We start from the raw sequence: 23,897 nt of genomic DNA on the forward strand, positions 1-23,897 counted from the left end.
CCATTTTTTAAAAGGAATGCGCTTGGATTGAACAGATGGATTCGTGTTTTTCCCCAAAAAATAAACAGATGAGATAATCAGATTAGATCGCGTAATCCAAATCTTCGGTTTCAGAACTTTATATTAGGATTGGCATCACTTGGATCCAAAACATCTGGATGAAATGATCCCATCGGAGGGGGGATTCAGTGTGGATTTCAGGCCCAAAATGTATAGAAACATTTGGATCATGCAGTATGACCTACGTATATAATATACAATAGAATAGAATGCCTTTATTTATACATCCTATATATTCAATCACATTCCAGCGTAGCCTTACAGCAAAGTACAATAAGGCCTCATAAAAGAAGATCCAGTATTCACACAGGCAGGGATATGCAGGTTTGGACTTTTTTTCTCTTAATAATATAAAGTTTCATTGAAAAACTGAATTTTGTGTTGAGTTGTGTTGTCATTGATGAATATGTGAGTTTGTTTGATGATCTGTGACAAGCATGTAAAAAGATAATCAATAAGGGATGGGGGGCAGACAGTGTAATTCATGGAAAAGACGTACTGCGTAGCAAGAAGCGTTGGCTGTCAATCATGAGCTGCTGGAATGCGACACATGCATGCAAGTGTTATTCATGGACGAATGCCATGCAAGAATTGAGCTGGAAGCACTCTTGACGCCTGTACAGTATATTTGGCAAGTCATACGGATGGAGAACCAGACGGTGCCTTTGGCGGCAATTTCTTCAATGCAAGAGTCCATTCAATTGTATTTTCTCAAAGGCAATTCATCCGTCCATCCATTTTCAATGCCGCTTATTATATATACATAAAAATATTCATATTAAAAAATGCAATAAGATTACAAAAAGAACATTAAAAATTTAATAAAAGTAAATAAATAAGAATAAATATAATTAATGATAAATAAATAGGAGGCTGCACAGCGGATAAGTGGTTAGCATGCAGGCCACAGAGCTTGGAGACCAGAGTTTGATGCCATTACATGGCATCTCTGTATGGAGTTTGCATGTTTTCTCTGGGTACTCCGACTTCCTCCCACATTCCAAAAACATGCTAGGTTAATTGGCGACTCCAAAGGTATGAATGTGAGTGTGAATGGTTGTTTGTCTATATGTGCCCTGTGATTGGCTGGCCACCAGTCCAGGGTGTACCCCGCCTCTCGCCCGAAGACAGCTGGGATAGGCTCCAGCATGCCCACGACCCTCGTGGGGATAAGCGGTACAAAATGAATGAATGAATGACTGAATAAATAAATAGGAGGCTGCACAGCAGTAAGTGGTTAGCATGCAGGCCACACAGCTAGGAGACCAGAGTTCGATGCCATACATGGCGTCTCTGTGTGGAGTTTGCATGTTTTCTCCGGGTACTTCGACTTCCTCCCACATTCCAAAAACATGCTAGGTTAATTGGCGACTCCAAATTGAATGTGAGTGTGAATGGTTGTTTGTCTATATGTGCCCTGTGATTGGATGGCCACCAGTCCAGGGTGTACCCCGCCTCTCACCCGAAGACAGCTGGGATAGGCTCCAGCATGCCCGTGACCCTTGTGGGGATAAGCAGTAGAAAATGAATGAATGACATATAAATAAATAGGTTAGAATAAGTGAACATATTAAATACAAACATATTATGGATACATGTAAATACTTGAAATAAATACTGGAGTTATAAAAATAAAAAATTAGAAATAGAAAATAAAAATAAAGTACAGTTAATAAAAAGAAATAAAAATGTTTTTAAAAAATCAAGCTAAAATGTCATAAGAGTCATTTATCCATTTTCAATGCCACTTATCCTCTGTAGGTTCATGGGGACTGGTCTCCCATCCATTCGCAGGGCAAAAGTGTCCGTTATTATTACGATCTTATTTTATTTCTGCAATGACCCATGCGTCACAATAAGACATGAATGTCAGATGTTGAAATGTTCTTCCAACAAAATGTCAACAGAAGTTTCAAGTGCACAAGTAAGGATTGTGCGCCATAAAGCCCGGTTTTATATCTATAACGCAGCTGAGTCAGCTATGTAGTCTTCCTATCTTCCAGGGAGATAAAAACATGTGAATCCCTGGCTTCGGGGTGTTTGTGTTATCACCTTCGTTTTACTGCTTGGGGCAGGGCTGATAATCAACACACATGCATGTCGATAAGCCTGGTGCAGTTACATTTCACATACTTTAATAATAGCAAATAATAGTAGTCATGTGCAAGCTTCCATAAATTCAGTAAAAACTACAAGCGCAAGATGACCTTGAAGAATAGTCGGAATGGACGATACCAAGAATTGTCTGCTTCTTTGTTAGTTTTATGTAATTTTTTTAGATTTAACTGTAGTTTGTGCACACCTGGAAGTAAGAACTAAAAAAAAGCTGGATTTGACAAACTGAACTGCAGACTTGTCCTAATATATCATGACACCGACACCATTAACACAACATGAAAAATAGCGGTGCCTCAGAAGTACAAAGCGGCCCTCCAAGGGGTGTACTATCTGACAAAAGCAATCTTGCATGATGCATGATGGATTCGCACATACTTTCCATGCCAGCTGTTATTGATCTTTTCAACATTTTACATCGAAACTGAAGCAGGCAACATGACATGCAGTGCTATTGTGGTGCGTTTGAGACGCCGAAATACTTGCAGCTTGTACAAAAAAAAAAAAAGCCATGCTAACAACACATGCCAACATGCACGATGCAAAAAATATGTTGAGAAGGTTGAGAAGGAGATAGCCGATAATAGATAGCCGATGTTTTACTGTTTCATAGTTCATATTGTTGTTGCAGGCATTTGGAAATAACATTCATTCATTTTCTACCGCTTATCCTCACAAGGTGCTGGAGCCGATCTCTTCGGGCGAGAGGCGGGGTACACCCTGGACTGGTGGCCAGCCAATCACAGGGCACATATAGACAAACAACCATTCACACTCACATTCATACCTATGGACATTTTGGAGTCGCCAATTAACCTAGCATGTTTTTGGAATGTGGGAGGAAACCTCGGATGCACGGGGAGAACATGGACATGGGGCGAGGATGGGATTAAACTCGGGTCTCCTAGCTGTGAGGTCTGCGTTCTAACCACTCGACACCGTGCAGCCCTTTGAAATAACAAGCTATATAGTAGTAGCTAACTTATGTGATGTGTTACCTGGTCTATATGTGCCCTGTGATTGGCTGGCCACCAGTCCGGGGTGTACCCCGCCTCTCTCCCAAAGACAGCTGGGATAGGCTCCAGCATACTCGCAACATAAGTGAGAATAAGTGGCATAGAACAGGGGTGGGCAAACTACGGCCCGGGGGCCACATCCGGCCCGCCAAGTGTTTGAATACGGCCCGCCCGTTCTTTCCAAAGTATTTCATTTAAAGTCAACATACAAGCTGGCATCATGGCTTGAGACGACATTTTCATGGTTTGGCGGTTTCGTTATTTGATGCGGTCTGTGAAAAAAGGGACACAAGCACATAATAATAATAATAATAATAATAATAATAATAATAATAATAAATTCTTATTATTATAAATTTATAATGCACTTTACATCAAATAAATGATCTCAAAGTGCACATATAGCAGATTGCATAACACTTTTACAGATACAATAATTTCGTTATTTGATGTGGTCTGTTGTTTACAAAGTGCTCCTGAAAAAAGGGACACAGGCACATAATAATAATAACAAATAATAATAATGTAAAATAATAATAACAAATAATATAAAATAATACTAAATTTATTCTTCTTATTATACATTTATAACGCACTTTACATCATCATAATAATAAAAATATTATAAAATAATAAAAAATAATATCAAATAATAATACATTTATTCTAATTATTATAAATTTATAACGTACTGTACATCAAATAAATTATCTTAAAGTGCACATATAGCAGATTGCATAACACTTTTACAGATACAATAATTTCGTTATTTGATGTGGTCTGTTATTTACAAAGTGCTCCTGAGAAAAGGGACACAGGCACATAATAATAATAATAATAATAATAATAACAAATAATAATAATATAAAATAATACTAAATTTATTCTTCTTATTATAAATATATAACGCACTTTACATCAAATAAATGATCTCAAAGTGCACATATAGCAGATTGCATGACACTTTTACAGATACAATAATTTTGTTATTTGATGTGGTCTGTTATTTACAAAGTGCTCCTGAAAAAGGGGACACAAGCATATAATAATAATAATAATACAATTAATAATAATAAATAATAATAATAATATAAATCATAATACATTTATTATGATACATTTATAACGCACTTTACATCAAATAAATGATCTCAAAGTGCCCATAAAGCAGATTGCATGACACTTTTACAGATACAATAATTCCAGCTGGACTGTTACGTGTAAAATATCTGTCTGGCCCCCCCGTCAATTTTGTTAAATCAATGCGGCCCGCCAGTCAAAAAGTTTGCCCACCCCTGGCATAGAAAATGAGTTGGATGGATATACAACAGTTTTTTTGTTTGTTACTTTTTTAGATGTGAGCTGTATATCGGCTGATTATTTACTTTGAACTGCGACCAAAAATTTGGGTACCAACCGCTAGGTTAACGACAGGTTACGTATTTGGGAGCTTCTGTCAACGTGCCCATGGTTCAAGAGCTAGCATTAGCAGTGCATGCAGTCTAATATGTCTTACTTAATGTGTAAGACGTCACAATTAAAGCACTGAATGAATAAAGAGCCACCATCCACCAGTACCAGACTGGACTCCTTTCTGAGTGGTTGTGCAAAGTTAGGTGTGTTCAATGACCGTGGTGGCTCAGTCACAGGATACACTCATGCCACCCATGGCGTACGCTCCTCACTCATGGTGGACGCTGCTGATCCCCCAAGGCTGCATCAGGACTGATATAGACTGCACATACCAGTCTGGGGGAAAAACGTGACCTGTCAAAAGTGATAATTTATTACCGTTTTACAATGCCTCACTAAATATTAACATACTTTCCATACATTCTACAAGGCCAATTCCCATTTTTTTTAACCACATAAGCAAGTGCAGGCTTGCTTGAAATTGTGTAACCAGCATGTGACGTAAGATGATGTTCATATTCTGTAGGCTCAGGTCCATGATCTTTAGTCGCTCTTAACAGCGCAGACGGTAACTTAGAAACAAAGAGGGTAATGATGGCCAACCGGAAAATTAGAGACTATGACAGCATCACATCTTTTCTGGGCTCTTGGGGAGCCTTTCAACGTAGGGTTTTCCTAGCGCTGGCCATCAGCATTTATCCCAATGGCTTCATTAGCATCTATATTGTGTTTGTCGGTGACACCCCACCTCACCAGTGCTACATCCCTGAAAGCTCCAACCTCAGTGAGGCTTGGAGGAATGTGACCATCCCCATGGAGACGGTGGACGGTGAGGAGAAGCCCAGTTCCTGTTCGAGACTCAACCTGGAGATGGTCAAGAACTACTCGCACAATGGCGTTGTCCCAAACGTGGACATCAATGTGGCAGATATTCCTTTGGAGAACTGCAGAGACGGGTGGACGTACAGCAAAGATATTTACGAGTCAACCATTGTCACCGAGGTGAGCCAGAGAAATTTGGGAAATGTTTTAAAGATAATCAAAGATGATGCATCAATGGAATAACTTGGGCATATTCCCAGATTTGTGTACAAAGTCTGAGCTAAGGAAAACTAATACTAGTGCTGCAGTGAAATAACACCAAGGTTGACCGCGAATGTGAGGATGTATTCATTTAAAATGTAATCAAGCTAGATAAAAGACGACTAAGGACCGGTCCAAAAGGACCAGACGGGCTGGACCAGGGGTCTCAAACACGCGGCCCGCGGGCCAAATGTGGCACGCAGGACACTAGTTTGAGGCCCCCGCCTTGATATGAAGGTTTAATGTTAGTGCGTCCCGCGCAAGTTTGGTATGGATGCTGTATGGTATCATGTACCCAGAAAAAATTATTACGTTTGATTAATGTTCATGTTAAAGGTTAAATAACTGTTAATAGTTATCCTCCCTCTCCGTGTGGAAGTGGTAAGTTTTTGGCTATTTAAGTTTAAAGGAAATAACTTGAAGGCTACCGTTTAGGTCGCTAGCTCTCTAGTTTGCGAGTTAGCATGTGTCTTGAGACCCTGCAGTTGCGCAATATGTTGTAAATAAAGAGTATAAATGTGACTATAGTCGTGTTTTGTCATGTCTACAGGGCTCTAATAATGCTTTGTTAATTTTAATCTGAAAAAAATAATTTGTCTACCCACCAACTATATGTGGTTTCTTAAGTTTTTATTATTTGCCGTTTTATTGTTATTATTATATTTATTTATTACTGATTGATTGATTTTCTTTATTCTTGATTTGTTTATTTATTTTTCATCTTATTTTGTGTAGAAAAATAAAAAGTAAGATATTTGAGAACAGTGGAATGTTTTATCAGAGCTTTTCTTGTCGAAAATTGGAACCAAAGCGAAGTATTACAATTTTTTTTGTTTTTAATAAATGCGTTTTGGGGTTTTTTTTTTTTTTTTGAAAACCTGATACGGCGCAGCTCCAGTGGCCCCCAAGTAAATTGAGTTTGAGACCCCTGGGCTAGACGATCAAAACAAAAAGTTTAACTACTAGTTTTAAAGTCTGATCACCAACTATTGGTTGGTTTGTTGTCTCTTATGTTTAGTTTTGATCCATCCATTTTTGGGTCTCAGGGGCTGCAGTCTCAGTAGGGAAGCCCAGATTTCCTTTCAGTGATGCCGTGAGGGGGCGAGGCCAGAGGCATTCCCAGACCAGCTGTGAGACATAATTCCTCCAGCGTGTCTTAGGCCTTCCCAGGGGGTCGGCCGGCTGGCTGGGCATGCCTGGAACACCTCACCAGGGAGGGATCCAAAAGGCTTCCGGACCAGATGCCCGATCTGCCTGTCAAGCTCACATATTTAGTTTTTAAAAAACTACATCGCTGCTCTTAAGACCTCTCTTTTAATGACTGGTGTAACTCAAAAAACTTGAATTGAATTTACTTCTATGTGTTTTATAAACCGACTCATTCATTGCAAATAATTGACATGTGTTTTTTGTTTAGTGGGACCTGGTTTGTGATGATGCACACAAAATCCCGCTATCCTCCTCCATCCATTACTGTGGTGTGCTCTTGGGAGCGTTCATCTCAGGCCAGTTGTCGGACAGGTGCGTGCATGACGTGACGCCGTCCTAACATCACCACGTCGTCGCTGGAGACGCATTCAAAAGGGATTTCTCTGCCTTTCTAACAACAGATACGGAAGGAAACCAGCCCTGTTCACCATGATGGCCCTTCAGACGTTGACTGTGACGGCACAGATATTTTCCCCCAATTGGGAGGTCTTTGCTCTTATCTTCTTCTTCGCGGGTGCTGGGGGGTTCTCCAATTACATCATCGCGTTTGTGCTGGGTATGTCATGGACTTTTTGGATTTGAATAAAACATAACTGCGGCTGTGGTTTTGGTGGGGTTCTAATTCTAATGTTAGCTATTAGGATATTATATCACTTATTTCTACTTTAAAAGTGACTGATGAATGTTTTGCTTTTAGGAACAGAAATCCTGAACTCCAAATCTCGGGTGGTCTTCAGCTCCCTCGGTGTTTTCATGAGCGCAGCCATAGGATACATGCTCTTGTCACCGGTGGCGTACGCCCTGCGCTCATGGCGGATGTTGCTGATTCCCATGGCCGCATCAGGACTCATATACATACCGCTATGGTGGTGAGAACGTGTAAACACACAACAATCTACTGACAAGTAATATATTTCTTACTAAAGGGGACCTATTGTGCTTTTTCCATTGTTTTGACCTATCAATGTAGTTCGAATGTTGTATACGCCCTGGTTAGCGTGTTTTGGTTAGCATGTTTTTAAGTTCCACAATGTAATAATAATAATAATACATTTTATTTGTATAGCACTTTTCAAAATACTCAAAGACACTTTACAGAAGAATGGAGTTGAATAAAGCAAATAAACAGAATAGAACACACCAAAATACACCAAAATATTGCCTCGGTTTACGTACAAGACGGCACAAGTATTGTCGCGTTAATAACACATTACTTTAACCTTCAGTGAAATTGTGATTCTTGATGCGAGTGCTCCCAAAGACACGATGTGGCAGCGAGACAGCACACTCCTGTTTAGTCATTTCTTGATTTCAATTCCGTCGTTTCAAAATGAAATATGAAATGAAAAAATGAAATCAATATGAAAAAATTTATTAAGTTAGCATCTGTTTTGGTTAGAGTCGAACCTTGAAATTCATGACACTAACTAACTATGGTGTATTTTTTTACTTGGGGTGCACAACAAATTTTGACACACACAGACAGCCCCCACCAACACAAACAGATGACAGTCCTGTCAACCTCAATATCAAGCATTAACACAGCTTCACGTCTTGCAGGTTCATACCCGAGTCCCCTCGCTGGCTGCTCTCTCAGGGCCGTGTGGACGAGGCTGAGGCCATACTGAAAGACGCGGCCAAGAGAAATAACGTTGCTATCCCAGAGGCAATTTTTACAGAAGCTGAGGTACGTCAGGTTGAGGTTGTTTTAGGTATGCATGTGATGGGGAGTCAGATCCAGGCGGCAAAGAGGCGCTCAAACTTAAGTCACTTCAAGTATCTTGTCATGTTCTTCCTTTATAGAGAAATAGTCATAATTTTCCTCACTGTTGATTCAAGTCGAAATAAAGTTTCCTTTGGAGGAGTTTTCGACAGGTTACAATATTCTAAGTGTTGCACGTTGAATAAAGTCCATAATGAAGCACTGTAAATACAAGTAGCACAGAAAGACCTTTTATACCAGGGTTCCCCATATATTCTCCTGTAAGGGCCCCTTTTATGCTCAATACTGTCTCCTACACCCATGCACAATGGCGGCCCCTGCAGGACAAAAATTGGTACTGACTCATGTTTAGGACAACACTCCAATCGTAGAGGCGACTTGGGGTCATAAACCGAATTCAAAGTTTTAACTTGCATTATTACATGTGGTCACACAATGGTTATAAGGGTTATAATACAAATACTGTAGTAAGGGTAAAAAAAAAAAATACTAATCTTTTGTCTGTGTTCCAGATTGAAGATGCACTGACGATGAAAGACAAGAAATACAACATTCGAGACATCATACGGAGCTGTAACATATTAAACATCACCATGTTGTGCTCACTTCTGTGGTACGTGAGTTCTTTGTATCTTCCCTACTAACCGTAACACTTCCGTGTTATATTTTTCAGGAATTCTACTTAAGTGTTAGAGTCCATAATACTGTATTGGATGCTGATGCTGGAATTGAATACTTATTGTGTACTTGAACCACTTCCATCCATTGCCATATACATCGACATATATACTGTAAGTCTGCACTTTTCCAAGGCAATATATGCCATATACGACATACAACAACTTAACATTAAGTAGGACACAAACATTAGCAACACTAGCATAGCCACGTGAGCTACAGTGCTAACATTGTGTCATGCTAGGTTAGTGAATTGAATGAACCGCAGAAAAAACAACATCAAACTTACAGCTCCCACTTCTATAGACTGACAAATGGTTGTCAGATCGGTGTTTTAAGATGTGTAGAGAAGCCCACTTTTTTCCAAGCCGTCCATTAAGGGTGTACGTGCAGTACATTGTTCCATGCCATCATTCCCATATTTATGCACTGTCCCGCAGGTTTGTCATCACCATCAGTTACTACGCTTTAATCCTCAACACCTCCAACCTGCACGGCGACCCCTACTTGAACTGCTTCCTGTCTGCGGTGACGGAAGTGCCGGCTTACCTGATCGCTCTGTTGCTGCTGCACTTCTGCTACCGCCGCGTGTGCCAGTCGTCCACGCTGCTGATGGGCGGAGTGATGATCCTGTGCGTTCACCTCAGTCCCATAGGTAATGACACCTGACTTCCTGTCAAGGAGGAACCAGTCGGTTAGTCGTTAGGCTTCCTGTTTATTTCCATTTCTTTACATCTTTTGCATAGTCAGCAACTCAGTGGGAAACTAAAACTGATGCATCAACGTCAAGTCAAGCAATAATCTTGCATGTCATGACTGAAACAACAGCGCCCTCTGCTGGTGTACACGTGCTAGATGTGGTAATGCGCCTCCAAGATTGTTGCCACTCGACTGGAACATTTTAGCGTAATCATGTCAAGCCACACCTCTGTCATGACGCCAGACGGAAGTACAATGCGGCGTCACTCAAATCATGGAAGTTTAACTGAAATGACGTGGTGTCTTTGAACGCGCCCCTTCGTGGCTGGTAATAGTATAATATTTACACGTGTGTCAAATGTTTAAATAAAATAAAATAAAATAAAAAATAAATAAATAAATAAAAATGAAAAAATAAAAAATAAAATTAAGCTTTCTAACAAGGGCTACTGTCGCAGCCGTAACCAACACCTACAACGACGAAACATGCGGTTTCTGCCTCACTTCCTGTCCGTCACCCCTTTTCCTTCCCAACCCCTGAACATATCTCTCCACTGCAACACGTGCGAAAACATAACACATAAGTCCCCTAAGGGTCATTACAAAATATATATATATATATATATATATATATATATATATATATATATATATATATATATATATATATATATATATATATATATATATATATATAAAAATTCCTGCAAAAATGATCAATGAAGTAAAGGATAAACAACAGGACACGAACATATATATATATATATATATATATATATATATATATATATATATATATATATATATATATATATATATATATATATATATACATATACATATATATATATATATATGTTCGTGTCCTGTTGTTTATCCTTTACTTCATTGATCATTTTTGCAGGAATTTTTTTAAATCCAGGAAAAATTGGCATTTCCACACAACATAGTTGCAAATGGTGAATCGTCATAACTAATGCATTTGATTAATTTGATTAACTTACCAACTCTAGCTGGATAAAGTCCACACAATCGTCCAAATTGCATATCTATACTTTGTACTTCGGTACGAGGTACATTATTTAAAAAAACAAACAAACCTTAAACTGTATTATGGAAAGCAGGAAGTGAACCAATGTAACAGTTAGTGATTGTAAAAGTACCAGATGGAGGGGTAGGATTTAATAAGCTTTGCTTCTTCCTACTCCTTTTGGACATGTGGAACTGTGAACTGATTATGGGATGCACTCAATTGTAATCTGATGCATGTTCAAATGAAATAAAACCATTACCATTACCATATACAAAGCTGGTTAGACAGTTGAGGTGCATGTTTGAGCGCTCAAGTCCAATTGGTGAAAATGACCAAAACGTGAGTTAAGTTGCGGGGACTGGAGAAATAATTGGGGATTGTTTGAATTTGCGGGAATGGCCAAAATCCCGGAGAGTGTTCTTGGTGTCAATTAGACTAATTACTAATCCCAGCACGAATGGTTTCATGCACGTTGCAGATCTACAGTGGGTGGCCGTACTGCTGGAGATGTTGGGCAAATTTGGCGTGACGTCTGCGTTCTGCGTGGTGTACACCGTCACCTCCGAACTCTTCCCCACCGTTATTCGGAACACAGCCATGGGGTGCTGCTCCATGGCCGCTCGTATTGGAACCATCATCTCCCCCTTCATCATCTACCTCGGTGAGTACCGGTGTGGCGTACAGTTTGATTCCCAATGAGGTGTGCAAACAGATTTTTTGCCTCAATGTTGTCTCTCCAGGCCAGTATTACAAAGCCCTTCCGTACATCTTCATGGGAACATTGGGCATTTTAGGAGCTCTCCTTTGTCTCCTGCTGCCAGAGACGTTTGGGAAGCCTTTACCTGAGACCATCACGCAAATGCAAACAATCTGCAGGTGAGTTTCCATACAAGTACACTCCAGAATTGATTCTTTTGCAATCAAACTTAACAAAAATATTTTATATTTCCGCAGGCGTAAAGGCAAAGAAGAAAATGAGTATTCAGCCAACAAAAAGGCTTTTCAGAATAATGAATCAAAGTTTTAGTTAACTTATTGTAATGTCTGATGGTGTGAATCACTGAGGTTTTCCCACATGAGACATCATTATTACTAGGAATTATGTAAGGGGACCATTCACATTTCAAACCATACAGTACCTGTTTTTTTTTTTTTAGTCTAAGATATTTGATACTTGATATGTTACAAATATCTCATATGCAAGGTGTGTCTGAAAAGTAACGGGACTGGGTGTGCTGTATGAGCTATGGGCAAAAGAGGGATTAGAACATCTGTGTTATCATCTAGCATGATATTTAGGGAATGTGTAACTGTAATCTTAATTTTTTTTTTTACCCGTTTTTGTGTAAAACTCATCTCCTTCTCCACGACAATGCACCTGCTCACAATGCCCCGAGCATCCAGCACATCGTGGAGGACATCAAGAGGGCTGGAACGACGGAGCTGAGGGGAAGTCCAGATGAATCCTTCCTGCAGTGCATAGAAGGATGGAAAAGTGTATTAGATTTGAGGAGTACTTTGAAGGTGAAAAACCATGACTTAAATAAATTGTGACACCAGTCCCGTTACTTTTCAGACTCAACACCTACACACATATATTCATTCATTCATTTTCTACAGCTTATCCTCACAAGTGTCACAGGGGTGCTGGAGCCTATCCCAGCTGTCTTTGGGCGAGAGGCGGGGTACACCCTGGACTGGTTGCCAGCCAATCACAGGGCACATATAGACAAACAACCATTCACACTCACATTCATACCTATGGACAATTTGGAGTCGCCAATTAACCTAGCATGTTTTTGGAATGTGGGAGGAAACCGGAGTACCCGGAGAAAACCCACACATGCACGGGGAAAACATGCAAACTCCACACAGAGATGGCCGAGGGTGGAATTGAACCCAGGTCTCCTAGCTGTGAGGTCTGCGCGCTAACCACATGTCCTCCGTGCAGCCGCTACACATTCATTCATTCATTCATTTTCTACCGCTTTTCCTCACGAGGGTCGCGGGGGTGCTGGAGCCTATCCCAGCTGTCTTCGGGCGTAAGGCGGGGTACACCCTAGACTGGTCGCCAGCCAATCACAGGGCACACATAGACAAACAACCATTCACACTCACATTCATACCTATGGACAATTTGGAGTCGCCAATTAACCTAGCATGTTTTTGGAATGTGGGAGGAAACCGGAGTACCCGGAGAAAACCCACGCATGCACGGGGAGAACATGCAAACTCCACACAGAGATGCCCGAGGGCGGAACCGAACCCCGGTCTCCTAGCTGTGAGGTCTGGCCACTACACATATATATATATATATATAATATATAGAACAACTTTTTGTATTGTAACTAGTGTTGTCAATTGATTACAATATTTAATCGTGATTAATCAAATTTTGTTCACAGTCAACTCATAATAATTTGCAATTAATCACAGAAAGAAAGACTTTTTTGCATAATAACCATGGATGTAAATTTGTGCTAAGGATTTGGTACGTATCTAGATGCAGGTTAAATGGGGCCTATGATGCTTTTCCACTTTTCTGACCTATAAATGGAGTTAGAATGTTGGATTCTGGTGTTAAACTATACCAACGTTTCAGATGATGAGGTGTGCATTTGGAAGTGAGCCCTGAAAGAGTTTTTTTTCTAACACGAACACCCTTGTATGGGCATGCCAGGGTTTGCCGTGTTAGCACCCTGTTTATTTTGTGTAAGTAAGCGGTTGTCTGTGTAGCATTCCGGAGTTTGCCAACAGGCAGCGTCTTACCTGCATGCATGCAAATTGCAAGCTAACTGATGTCGGAACACGTTGTGAAATGTGAAACGACCATATTTCCACAACTGATGTTGTGCCAAGATTGTCTGCACTGAGTGCACTCCCATACCAAAACTATTGCTGTGTAAAAAAGTAATGTAAGAAAAATATTAAATAGAAACTCAACAAAGTGTGAATGAGTAAAGGCAGAGAGAAAAAAATGCGTGGATGTGAGTGAAATGGAATGAAGTCAAACTTGTGTGTCTATTGCGTCTTTTCAGACACAAGAGGACAAAAGTGTCTCGCTAATCTGCAACATTGAGGTCATTTGCTCGCTGCTGAGTGTCAGCTGATGATCCTCGTCTTACTTAAGTCATGTGGGGCACAAGGTTTCTCACGAGGACGTCCGTTTAGCTCTCAGATTCCAAAGTATCACATGCAACCTCCTCATAGTGACGCTCGATTAGGAAGAAGACTCTTGTGAGCTCCATAAGAACTAGGGTTGCTCTGAACAACCGGCCACCCAATCAGTATCGGACGATTACTGTGAAAAAACTCGGCATGTAGTGACACTTGCTATGTAATGCAAATCACATCCGCAGATCATCTCAAAGAAACATCCAACTGACAGCGAACGTCTCCCGCCCACTTTCCCTTCAAAAACCCAAAGCAAGCATGTCTGCCGTGTGGGACTCTCCGTTTAGTTTTGCAGGTGTCTGTCAGATGTGAAGGGAATTCGGGGATACCAAAGTAGTTCCTGCGTCACCCACCGGTCGCCTCCCGTGCGTGTGATTGGATTCTTCGGACTGTCTGCCTGGGAGTCCTGCTGGAGACCAACCACGCTGATCTTGCATCCAAATTCTCCGCCCGATCTTCGATCACCAGTCCTTTTGAAAAAGTAAATCTGATTCCCCTTACATAATATAAACATTTTCATTCAGGTTTTCAGTTAATAATATGAGAAGAAAATGTATTCCGAAATACAAAACAAGAGTGGAGAATTTTCATTATGTTCTGGTAAAACAAGCATATTAACTTTGTTTGGCTTGAAATTCACAGATATCTATTTACATATACGACTGCACAGCGGACAAGAGTTCAATTCCACCCCCGGCCATCTCTGTGTGGAGTTTGCATGTTCTCCCCTCCCACATTCCAAAAACATGATAGGTTAATTGGCGACTCCAAATTGTCCATAGGTATGAATGTGAGTGTGAATGGTTGTTTGTCTATATGTGCCCTGTGATTGGCTGGCCACCAATCCAGGGTGTACCCCGCCTCTCGCCCGAAGACAGCTGGGATAGGCTCCAGCACCCCACGCGACCCTCTTGAGGATAAGCGGTAGAAAATTAATGAATGAATGTATTTACATATACATTGACCACTAGGTGTCGGTGTTTGGTGGAACACATTTAGGGAACACACATTTAGGGAATACACTATGACGGGCAGACGGTGAAGGAGTGGTTAGCATGTAGCTCACACAGTCAGGAGATCAGGAAGGTTCGATTCTCTGCTTGGGCATCTTTTGGAGTTTGCATCTTCTCCCTTTGCGTGGTGGAAACGTTCTCACTTGTACGGGCCGATGTATACAGGGACTTTTTTGGGCTAATAATGCACCTGATTAGCAGAAGCGACTAGTCAGTAATGTGGCGTCCTTTTACCTTTTACCGCTGAAAGGGTCGGGATGGGTCCTGCGGCTTTGTTAATAATGAGACATTTTGCATTTTTGAATCATAGAGAGTATGTGTGACAAGTCTTACCTCTCTATTTCCTGGTACAAGCAAGTGCGCGCCATTTCTTGCTTCCGTGTACGTAAGCGTACACAGCCACCTGCCACAGCCCACGTGACCACACTACTCTCCACCAAACCAAGCAAGAATGCACAAATGACGCAGGTCATGTATGACGTCACTAAGCGTCACTCCTACTGGACCGAAATTTTGCATATTGTCCCCATACATGTCACTTAAAAGCATATTCAAATCAAGACAGAGGAGTTAAATATACTGAATGCGGAAGTACAATTAAATGCATTTCAAGTATGCTCTGGAAACTCCGAAAATACATTACACCAACATGTGAATTGAACTTGCATTGTGCTTGAGCGCAACCCCTCACGTCTCATGGTTTAAATGACTTACAATTGTTACTTTAATTTAAAATTACTATTATTTTCAGATTTGAATCTGTTAAAACATGCAGTGTCCTGTCATATAGCCATTTGCTCAAGAATAAAACAGTAGACATTTCACACAGCTTCAAATAGTGTAATTTGATTGCAAATGTTTGACCATTTGGCAGCGCTAGATAAAATACAAGTAGTGTTGAATTGAAATAAAAACACTTTGTCATTGAGAGAAGTTTATTAGAAAAGGAGAGGCAGAGCGTTTGTACAAGCCATTAGAGTGGCTACCACTCAGGACATGAACAAAGTTGTATTAAATAAAGACAGGAAGTAGCTAGGTTCAAGCAAGAAACTTATGTACACACGCAAGCTAAGTCATCAAAACACACAAGAGGACCCTTTCTGGACTTCAAGCTAAGAGGAAGGTTGCCGTGGTGACAGAAGGATGATACTGAGGGACTACATGAAGCAGGGGGTAAAAGTAGGACCTGTGGATTGGAACTGCGGGAGAAAAGCATGTACAGATGAGTCACTTGACCACCTCTCAAACCCTCTCTTCCTTATTTCTCACTTCCATGCTCGGCACAAATTTCTCCTAAGTGGCGCCTGAGCTCATCTTGCCACGGTGGTGCTTGCGGACCTCCTCCATCAGGTCTCTGAGGTACTGGATCTCCTTGCTGATGGACTCCGCCTTCTCTGCCAGCTCACGGTTCTTCTTCTCCAGCTCTTCACGCTCCACGCCCAGCTGCTCCTGCTCCACACGCTTCTTCTGGCGGTAGCGTGTGGCCGCCGTCTTGTTCTGCTCCATCTTCTTCAGCTTCTTCTCCACCACCTTGGGACCAGACGCAGACTTCACCTTGCCCTTGAGGGAGGAGGGGGAGGCGGGCTCGGGTTTGGCGTACGGTTTTGTTCGCGACGAACCGGGGGCAGGAGAGGAGTCGCGCGGTGGAGAGCCCGCAACCGACTCGATGCCAGAGTCGCTTTCGCAGTCGCTGGGCGTTGGCGGGATCACGACTGACAGCTCCGGGAGGGACACAGGGAGAGTTGTGTCTTTGTTGCCGAGCACCATGACCACGATGGGACTGCCGCTGGCATCGGGGGTGATGTCGGCAAGGGGTGATTTTGTGTCAACCTCGCTCCCCAAATCAGACATCGGGGAGGAAGGAGGGAATGGGGATGGGGCCGGGGAGCAGGGCTCAGACTTCACAAACACCTGATGGGCGGGTGCCACTTCCTCTTTTGGAACCTCCAGTGATGTGAGCGGGGGCTCCGGGACGGTGGCGGCCATCTGCAGCTCCAGCTGTTCGTTGAGAACAGGAGTGTTAAAGGTGTCCAGGTCCAAATCCACGTGGGAGTGCAGGGAGGCCAGGAGGTCCTCAGATGATTCAGGAGACTCCTCGGACGAGCAGGAGTCGATGAGCGACTCAAGGTCCAAATCGCCGAGGTCGATTTTCTCCGCCATCCATTCCATGCCAGTGAACGCATCATCTGCCAACAGGGACGTGCGTCCATTTTAAAATGACATCAGGCAGTCAAGGAAGTAAATCTCACACTTCTTGAAACAGCAGGAAGTGCTGACATTTCCTCGTCTAAAACATAACTGTTCAACTAAAGTAGATCCTGTTCGAGAAAATGTTCAGGTAAAGGTCTGGAGTATCATACATCAAGCGTAAGTTGCGTTACAATTATCATCCAAGTAGCTTATTTTATTATTTAGCATCTGTAGTGCACAGATTTGATTGGCTGATTAGTACCACGTTGCATGGCTGACTTGTCATTTAATTGGTCAGCGGATTTCCTGTACCAGCCAGTAAAGTCAGAAGCACCCCGTCAAGTTTAACTTCACTGTAGGTCCAAGCCTTGATATGACAGATTCTGGGTCTGACCTGTGGTCTACAAGGTAATTAAGGTAAATTGGTAAAACAGGTTTGACCAGACTGATTATTACTCGCTCACCACACCTTCCTCATTCCGACCTCTCCTTCGTATGAAAGTCTACATCGTCACAAAACATGAATTCAGGTGTGTTCAAAGGACAGCCAGGGGCCTTGTTTCTTTTTTTTGCCCTGAGCAAAAACTAGCTTTGTTACCCATCAAAAACCTAAGCCACGCATGTTTGCTTTTATCATCTTTGTAATACAGAATATGTCAAGTGGCCCTTGCAGCCTGCCGTTATGGTGTACGCACCCACGCTTTACTTTCCTATTTTTAAAGTGCTTCATTCGTCCACATTATGAAACTGCTTGGTGGACTGACATGTAAAAAAATTTAAACAAACACCGAAGCCTCACCTTTGCCGTCGTCTGCACCTACATGAGCATCGAGCAGGCCACCGACACTCAGCCAGTTGAGGACTCCCCCCTTGGCTTCCAGGAAGGAGGTGCAGTGGCTGAGAGGAGGGGATGGGGGCGACAGCAAGGTAGAGGAGGGGGACAAGGAGAGGGGTGGTGAAGCTGGGACCTCCCCCTCGAGGGAGGAGGAGGGTGAAAGCGCTTCCTCTTCATCTTGGTCCAGAAGGGGCCCCATTGGGTCAGCCATCAGAAATGAGGGCCCTGCTGAGCAATTATCATGGACGGTTCACTCATACTGATTCAACTGCTTGTTATATCACAATACCAACCTAAGCACAGGGCCTCCACGTCCTCCAAGGTGAACTGGGAGAGCGTCATCATGGCTGCTGATCAGCGATGACCGCGTGTAGGTGAATAAAATATAGTGCGGAGACGTCTGTAAGTCGAGAAGTTCCAAACTGCTGTCGACTGCAGCAAAGCTGAGGGGAGTTGCCAGGAGAGACCTGCACAAACCAATTCAGATGTGTCATTTTCAGAAATGGGAAGAACTACTGGTGGGACACTTCCAAATATTAAACACTTTCAACAATATACATAATATGGAAGACAGTCTTGATAAGTCACCATTATCACCTCTTCGGCATGACAATCTTCCTGTCTGCAAATTGCAACTTCGCACATATATGGATACATATGCATCTTTAGAACTGAACACTTAAAATGGCAGTTTTACAACACAGCAAAGTCTGACAGCAAAGCATAAGGGGAATGATGGCAGGGGTGACTAATTTTAGCTAATCCTTTCCACTGAAGCGTCAGAGCAGCTTAAAAGACCAACGCTCCGCCCACTCCCGGAGTATCTCTCCTAATTTGGTCATACTGCGAGCGGGTGACCACGCCCTCATTCGGGATGACGTGAGTTTCGGGGTTAGGAGGCGCCCGCCATTTTCGTCACAGGCAGAGGACTTGGCGACTGAGGCTGCGCGCCATCTTGGACGCGCCACGTTGTCAGTATATTTATGTATACAAACGTCAACCTACTTCAAAATACAATCAAAACATACAATCTATTTCACGGAGATTTTACGAGCGAATTTCGTGGGTTTATAGTAGGCTTCAACTGTACTTAAAACGCGCCCGTTTCGGCGGTAAGTCACGGAGGCTAGCAAAGACTCGCTCAACTGTGGGACGTCTTCAAAATGAGACAACACAAACTCAGTGAATATTCACGTGTAAAGTGTATATCCACTAACACACACCAATACCTTATTGGTAACGAATTAATTATCTAAACACGTCTTCAAGACCTGACAGCTACGAAGCCCGAAGTACCAAAATGAAGACTGAAAACACAAACTTACGCCATTTTGCCAGAAATTGCCAGTGCTCTTCGCCGCTGCACTGCCAGTTTGTTGCCGGTGCAAGGATAGCCGCCACACGCCTTTAAACTGCCATTTTAATGCTTGAAAGCGGCCACGAAGAAGACACCGAAACAGCAAAGGACGAAGAACAACAAACTGATAGGATGCAGAGGCTTATATTCGACCGCAGCACCGCCAAGTGTGTTCCTCCGCCACTTGGGTACGTTCGCTGTTTGTTACATAGCAAAGCGGGTGAGCGGGCTAGTTCGTTTCTTTAGCAAATCAACTCCCCTTTGTATGCTGAGCAGTGCAGGTCAATAAAACAGGCTAAGCTGTGTTTTGATCGGTAGAGTCAAGTGACGTATATTGAATAGGGCAAACAGTCCATGTCAACATTGCTTTACCGGTGTAATTTTAATTAATTATTTTTTAATTACAGACGTTTTTTGAACATCGGTTGCTTTTGAAAACTACTTGGCACACACTTTGTAAATTTAGTATAGGCAGTAAGCCGAGAGTAAAACATTACACTAGCTTGGGCGTACACGTTGCAAACATTTACAGCTAGCTATCAAATGAGCAGACTTCACTTTACTGTGAAAGCCTACGTGTGTAACTTAAGCAGCTATTGCACTACTGTTGGCACATTATTACATTAAAATCACTTCAACCTAAGACCAGTGTATTTTTTATGGCTGTTGAACCCAGGGCGAGGTCACATACAGGGGGAACAAGTAGACAACACTGCTCCCTGGTGGTCAACTTTAGCTTATACATTAATACATCAGTCTTGGTGAATGACATAACATTACATTGAGTTATATATTGTGGGCCACCACACTATTTTATTTACCAGCAAAAGACATTAATTCATTTTAAATGACATAAAAACTCACAGCTGTTGCTCCAGAGTATTCATTTACTAGAAAAAGGTCTGCTGAAACCACAATAAAAACAATAATCAAAGTCCATAGAGACGCATTCAGCTTGATCTTTTACAAATTCCTTGTTGCGCGGTCAACACTGGATAGCACCACTTTAAAGCGCCCACTCTCAGGTCCAGCAAAACTCCTGAGAGTTTATCGTTTGGATGAACTCTTTTTCTTTGTCGCGATGGCCGCGCCAAAATATTCCTTCTGGAACTGCTGAAACTCCTCCTCTGTGAACACAGATGTATCTTTGGCCTCCCGACGATGCTCACTGGGGCGATTCCTGGACTGTCTTCTTGCTAAGTGGCTCTGGATCTGAGAGGGGGGACACAGAAGACATTTCTTCTACCTTTGACTTTCTTACAGCACGGTCAACAGCAGTTAATGAGATGTAAATTATTAGTGGAATTCTAACAGGAAAATAATGTGGATTATGTAGACGCGGCATCGGAGGAATGTCCGCATCTTCTTGGGACTGCTAGCTGGAATGAATCTACCAACTTGTCGCTTTAGGGGGTGATGGAGGCGATTTAGGAGATACAGCGGGGAAAATAAGTATTGAACACGTCAACATTTCTCTCAAAAAACATATTTCTAATCAAGCTATTGACATGAAATTTTCACCAGATGTCGGCATCAACCCAAGTAATGCACACATACAAAGAAATCCAAACATTTATGTTCATAAATTAAGTTATGTGTAATAAAGTGAAATGGCACAGGGAATAAGTATTGAACACATGAAGAAAAGGAGGGGTAAAAAGGTCTGGAAAGCCAAGAAAGCAGCTGGAGTTTGTCAGTATTTAGAAGGTTAACCTGTCCCCTACTAGTGCAAAGTAATATCAGCTGGTTTAGTCCTGATTAATGCCTTTTAAAAAGGTTTCTCACCAGCAAGGTGTTAGACAAGAAGCATTTCATGATGGGTAAAAGCAAAGAGCTGTCCAAAGACCTACGCAGCCTTATTGTTGCAAAACACACTGAAGGCATTGGTTACAGGCGCATTTCTAAACTTCTGAAAGTTCCAGTGAGTACCATTGGGGCCATCATCCGGAAGTGGAAAGAACACGGCATTACCATAAACCAGCCACGGCCAGGTGCTCCTCGCAAGATTTCAGACAGAGGAGTCAAAACAATCATCAGAAGGGTTCTCCAACAGCCCAGGACCACTCGTGGAGAGCTTCAGAAAGACCTGGAATCAGCAGGTACCGTTGTTTCAAAGAAAACAATAAGTAATGCACTCAACCGCCATGGCCTCCATGCACGCACACCACGCAAGACTCCATTTTTGAAGAGGAAGCATGTTGAAGCTCGTTTGGAGTTTGCGACACAACATTTGGATAAACCCATGACATTCTGGGAGAACATACTCTGGTCAGATGAGACCAAAATTGAACTCTTCGGATGTCATAAGACACAACATGTTTGGAGGAAAAATTGCACTGCACATCACCCCCAAAACACCATACCAACAGTCAAGTTTGGAGGTGGGAGCATCATGGCGTGGGGCTGTTTTTCAGCATGTGGTACTGGTAGACTTCATATCATTGAAGGAATAATGACTGGAGAAAAGTATCGAGACATTCTTGATCAGAATCTGCTGTCATCTGCCAGGCTGCTGAAGATGAAAAGAGGGTGGATCTTTCAGCAAGACAACAATCCCAAGCACACAGCCAAGGTAACACTCAACTGGTTGAAGAAAAAGAAAATAAAGCTGCTAGAATGGCCCAGTCAATCACCAGACTTGAATCCAATTGAAAATCTTTGGAAAGAACTGAAGATCCGGGTTCACAGAAGAGACCCCCGGAACCTTGAAGATTTGAAGGCAGTTTGTGTGGATGAATGGGCCAAAATCACACCTGAGCAATGTATTCGACTGGTTTCTCCATACAGGAGGCGTCTTGAGGCTGTAATCACCAACAAAGGTTTTTGCACTAAGTATTAAATAAATTTCAGTACGCGTGTTCAATACTTATTCCCTGTGCCATTTCACTTTATTACACATAACTTAATTTATGGACATAAATGTTTGGATTTCTTTGTATGTGTGCATTACTTGGGTTGATGCCGACATCTGGTGAAAATTTCATGTCAATAGCTCGATTAGAAATATGTTTTTTGAGAGAAATGTTGACGTGTTCAATACTTATTTTCCCCGCTGTATACCGTGATTCGGATTCCATCATTGCCATTTATTAGTGGTGAGTACCTATACATGTTGGAACTTCAAATGTCTTTAGTAAGCCTGTGATGCAGATTATAAGGCTTGGTGGGCTTTTGCTATCTGCGAGGGATCAACTGTAAAGGTGAAGTGTTTGCTTGTCTCACCTTTGACACGTCAGATTTATCTGCCTTGAAGTCGGTTCTCATAAAGTATTTGAGATTCTCTCTCATGGCACTTTTCCGTTGCTTCTTCCGGAACTCGTCTGCAGTCAGCAAGGAAAATTAACAACAATAATTCAGTACACAGAAGAGAAAAAAGAAGAGTGATTTTTGGAGCTGCCAGTGACTGGACTGACCCACGGCACACTTGATCCTCTTGTCTTTGACCGTAGCTTTGCTCTTGCCGGGACCAAGGCGGCCTTGCAGCCGCTTGACCTGCCGGGTCACACCCTGTCGCTTGGTACTCACCAGCCCCTTCACTGTGGCGGAGCTGGGGGTTGGATGCTTCTTCTTCTTTAGCTTGTTGTCATCTGGAAGGAGGCAGACAAAGACATGACAACATTTGTGTGATCAAGAAATAAATGGTTATTGAATAGACTTGGCAAACGATGCAGTTAATTAGTAGTTCATTTTACACATGAATAAAAGTTTCGAAGAGCAATGTGAGAGTCGAAAAAAAGAACCGTCTCTCTTAAAGGAGCCGAAATTCCCATCACTCCCACACGAACACTGCCCTGACTCTTTCCAAGTATACACAAAACACTTTAAACAGGTTATTTTAGTTACACATTACACACTTTAAAATACAACATGACGAGGAAACTCAGCAGTTATTATTATCCAATATATTTTGACAATAAGCCTCCCTGCGAGTCGTACTACGTACAACACGGCTACTAACGTTAGCTAGCTAACAGGCTAAAACCGACCTTTAATGTCATTGCTCAGCAGCTCCAGTCCTCTCCTAATCAACGATGCCGACATCTTTGGAATGTCTAGCCTTTAATTTAACAACACAAACACTATCAGCGTGAAACAAATATGTTTACTTCTTAACATGTGAGCGTTCGCATTAACGTCCGTGAGCGCTTCTTCTTCTATTCTATACTGGCGGTTGGCAAGCAGCTTTTAGCAATGGCGCCACCTTCTGAAAAGGAGTGTGGATCACACTCTGATACAATATCATATACTGTACATAGAAGGCCCGTTTTCCTTACAAAGGGAAATATATTCATGTAAAGA

The 23,897-nt window shown here is 42.1% G+C and overlaps 2 protein-coding genes and 1 pseudogene across 3 annotated transcripts; 1 reads left to right on the plus strand and 2 right to left on the minus strand.

Moving 5' to 3' along the window:
- The first annotated feature begins 5,198 nt into the window (after nucleotides 1-5,198).
- On the plus strand, nucleotides 5,199-11,909 carry LOC131140692 (organic cation/carnitine transporter 2-like; annotated as a pseudogene).
- A 4,224-nt stretch (nucleotides 11,910-16,133) lies between these two features.
- On the minus strand, nucleotides 16,134-19,732 carry atf4a (activating transcription factor 4a). 2 transcript variants are annotated; one of them, XM_058088239.1, is made up of 4 exons: nucleotides 19,567-19,732; nucleotides 18,535-18,708; nucleotides 18,206-18,466; nucleotides 16,134-17,402 (listed from the first exon to the last, which is right to left on the minus strand). In XM_058088239.1, the coding sequence occupies exons 2-4, from the start codon at nucleotides 18,584-18,586 to the stop codon at nucleotides 16,510-16,512; spliced, it is 1,206 nt and encodes a 401-aa protein (XP_057944222.1). In that variant the 5' UTR covers nucleotides 18,587-18,708; nucleotides 19,567-19,732; the 3' UTR covers nucleotides 16,134-16,509. The 2 variants fall into 2 exon arrangements, with proteins under 2 accessions (XP_057944222.1, XP_057944214.1); XM_058088231.1 differs by having other exon boundaries at nucleotides 18,206-18,469.
- Nucleotides 19,733-19,985: 253 nt separating this feature from the next.
- On the minus strand, nucleotides 19,986-23,780 carry rps19bp1 (ribosomal protein S19 binding protein 1). Its single transcript, XM_058088263.1, has 4 exons — nucleotides 23,585-23,780; nucleotides 23,012-23,185; nucleotides 22,821-22,918; nucleotides 19,986-20,810 (listed from the first exon to the last, which is right to left on the minus strand). Exons 1-4 carry the CDS (start codon nucleotides 23,637-23,639, stop codon nucleotides 20,646-20,648), a joined length of 492 nt encoding a protein of 163 aa, XP_057944246.1. The 5' UTR covers nucleotides 23,640-23,780; the 3' UTR covers nucleotides 19,986-20,645.
- Nucleotides 23,781-23,897: the final 117 nt, after the last annotated feature.

The sequence above is a fragment of the Doryrhamphus excisus genome, chromosome 1 (assembly GCF_030265055.1).
Source record: "Doryrhamphus excisus isolate RoL2022-K1 chromosome 1, RoL_Dexc_1.0, whole genome shotgun sequence".
Taxonomy (NCBI): Eukaryota; Metazoa; Chordata; class Actinopteri; order Syngnathiformes; family Syngnathidae; genus Doryrhamphus; species Doryrhamphus excisus.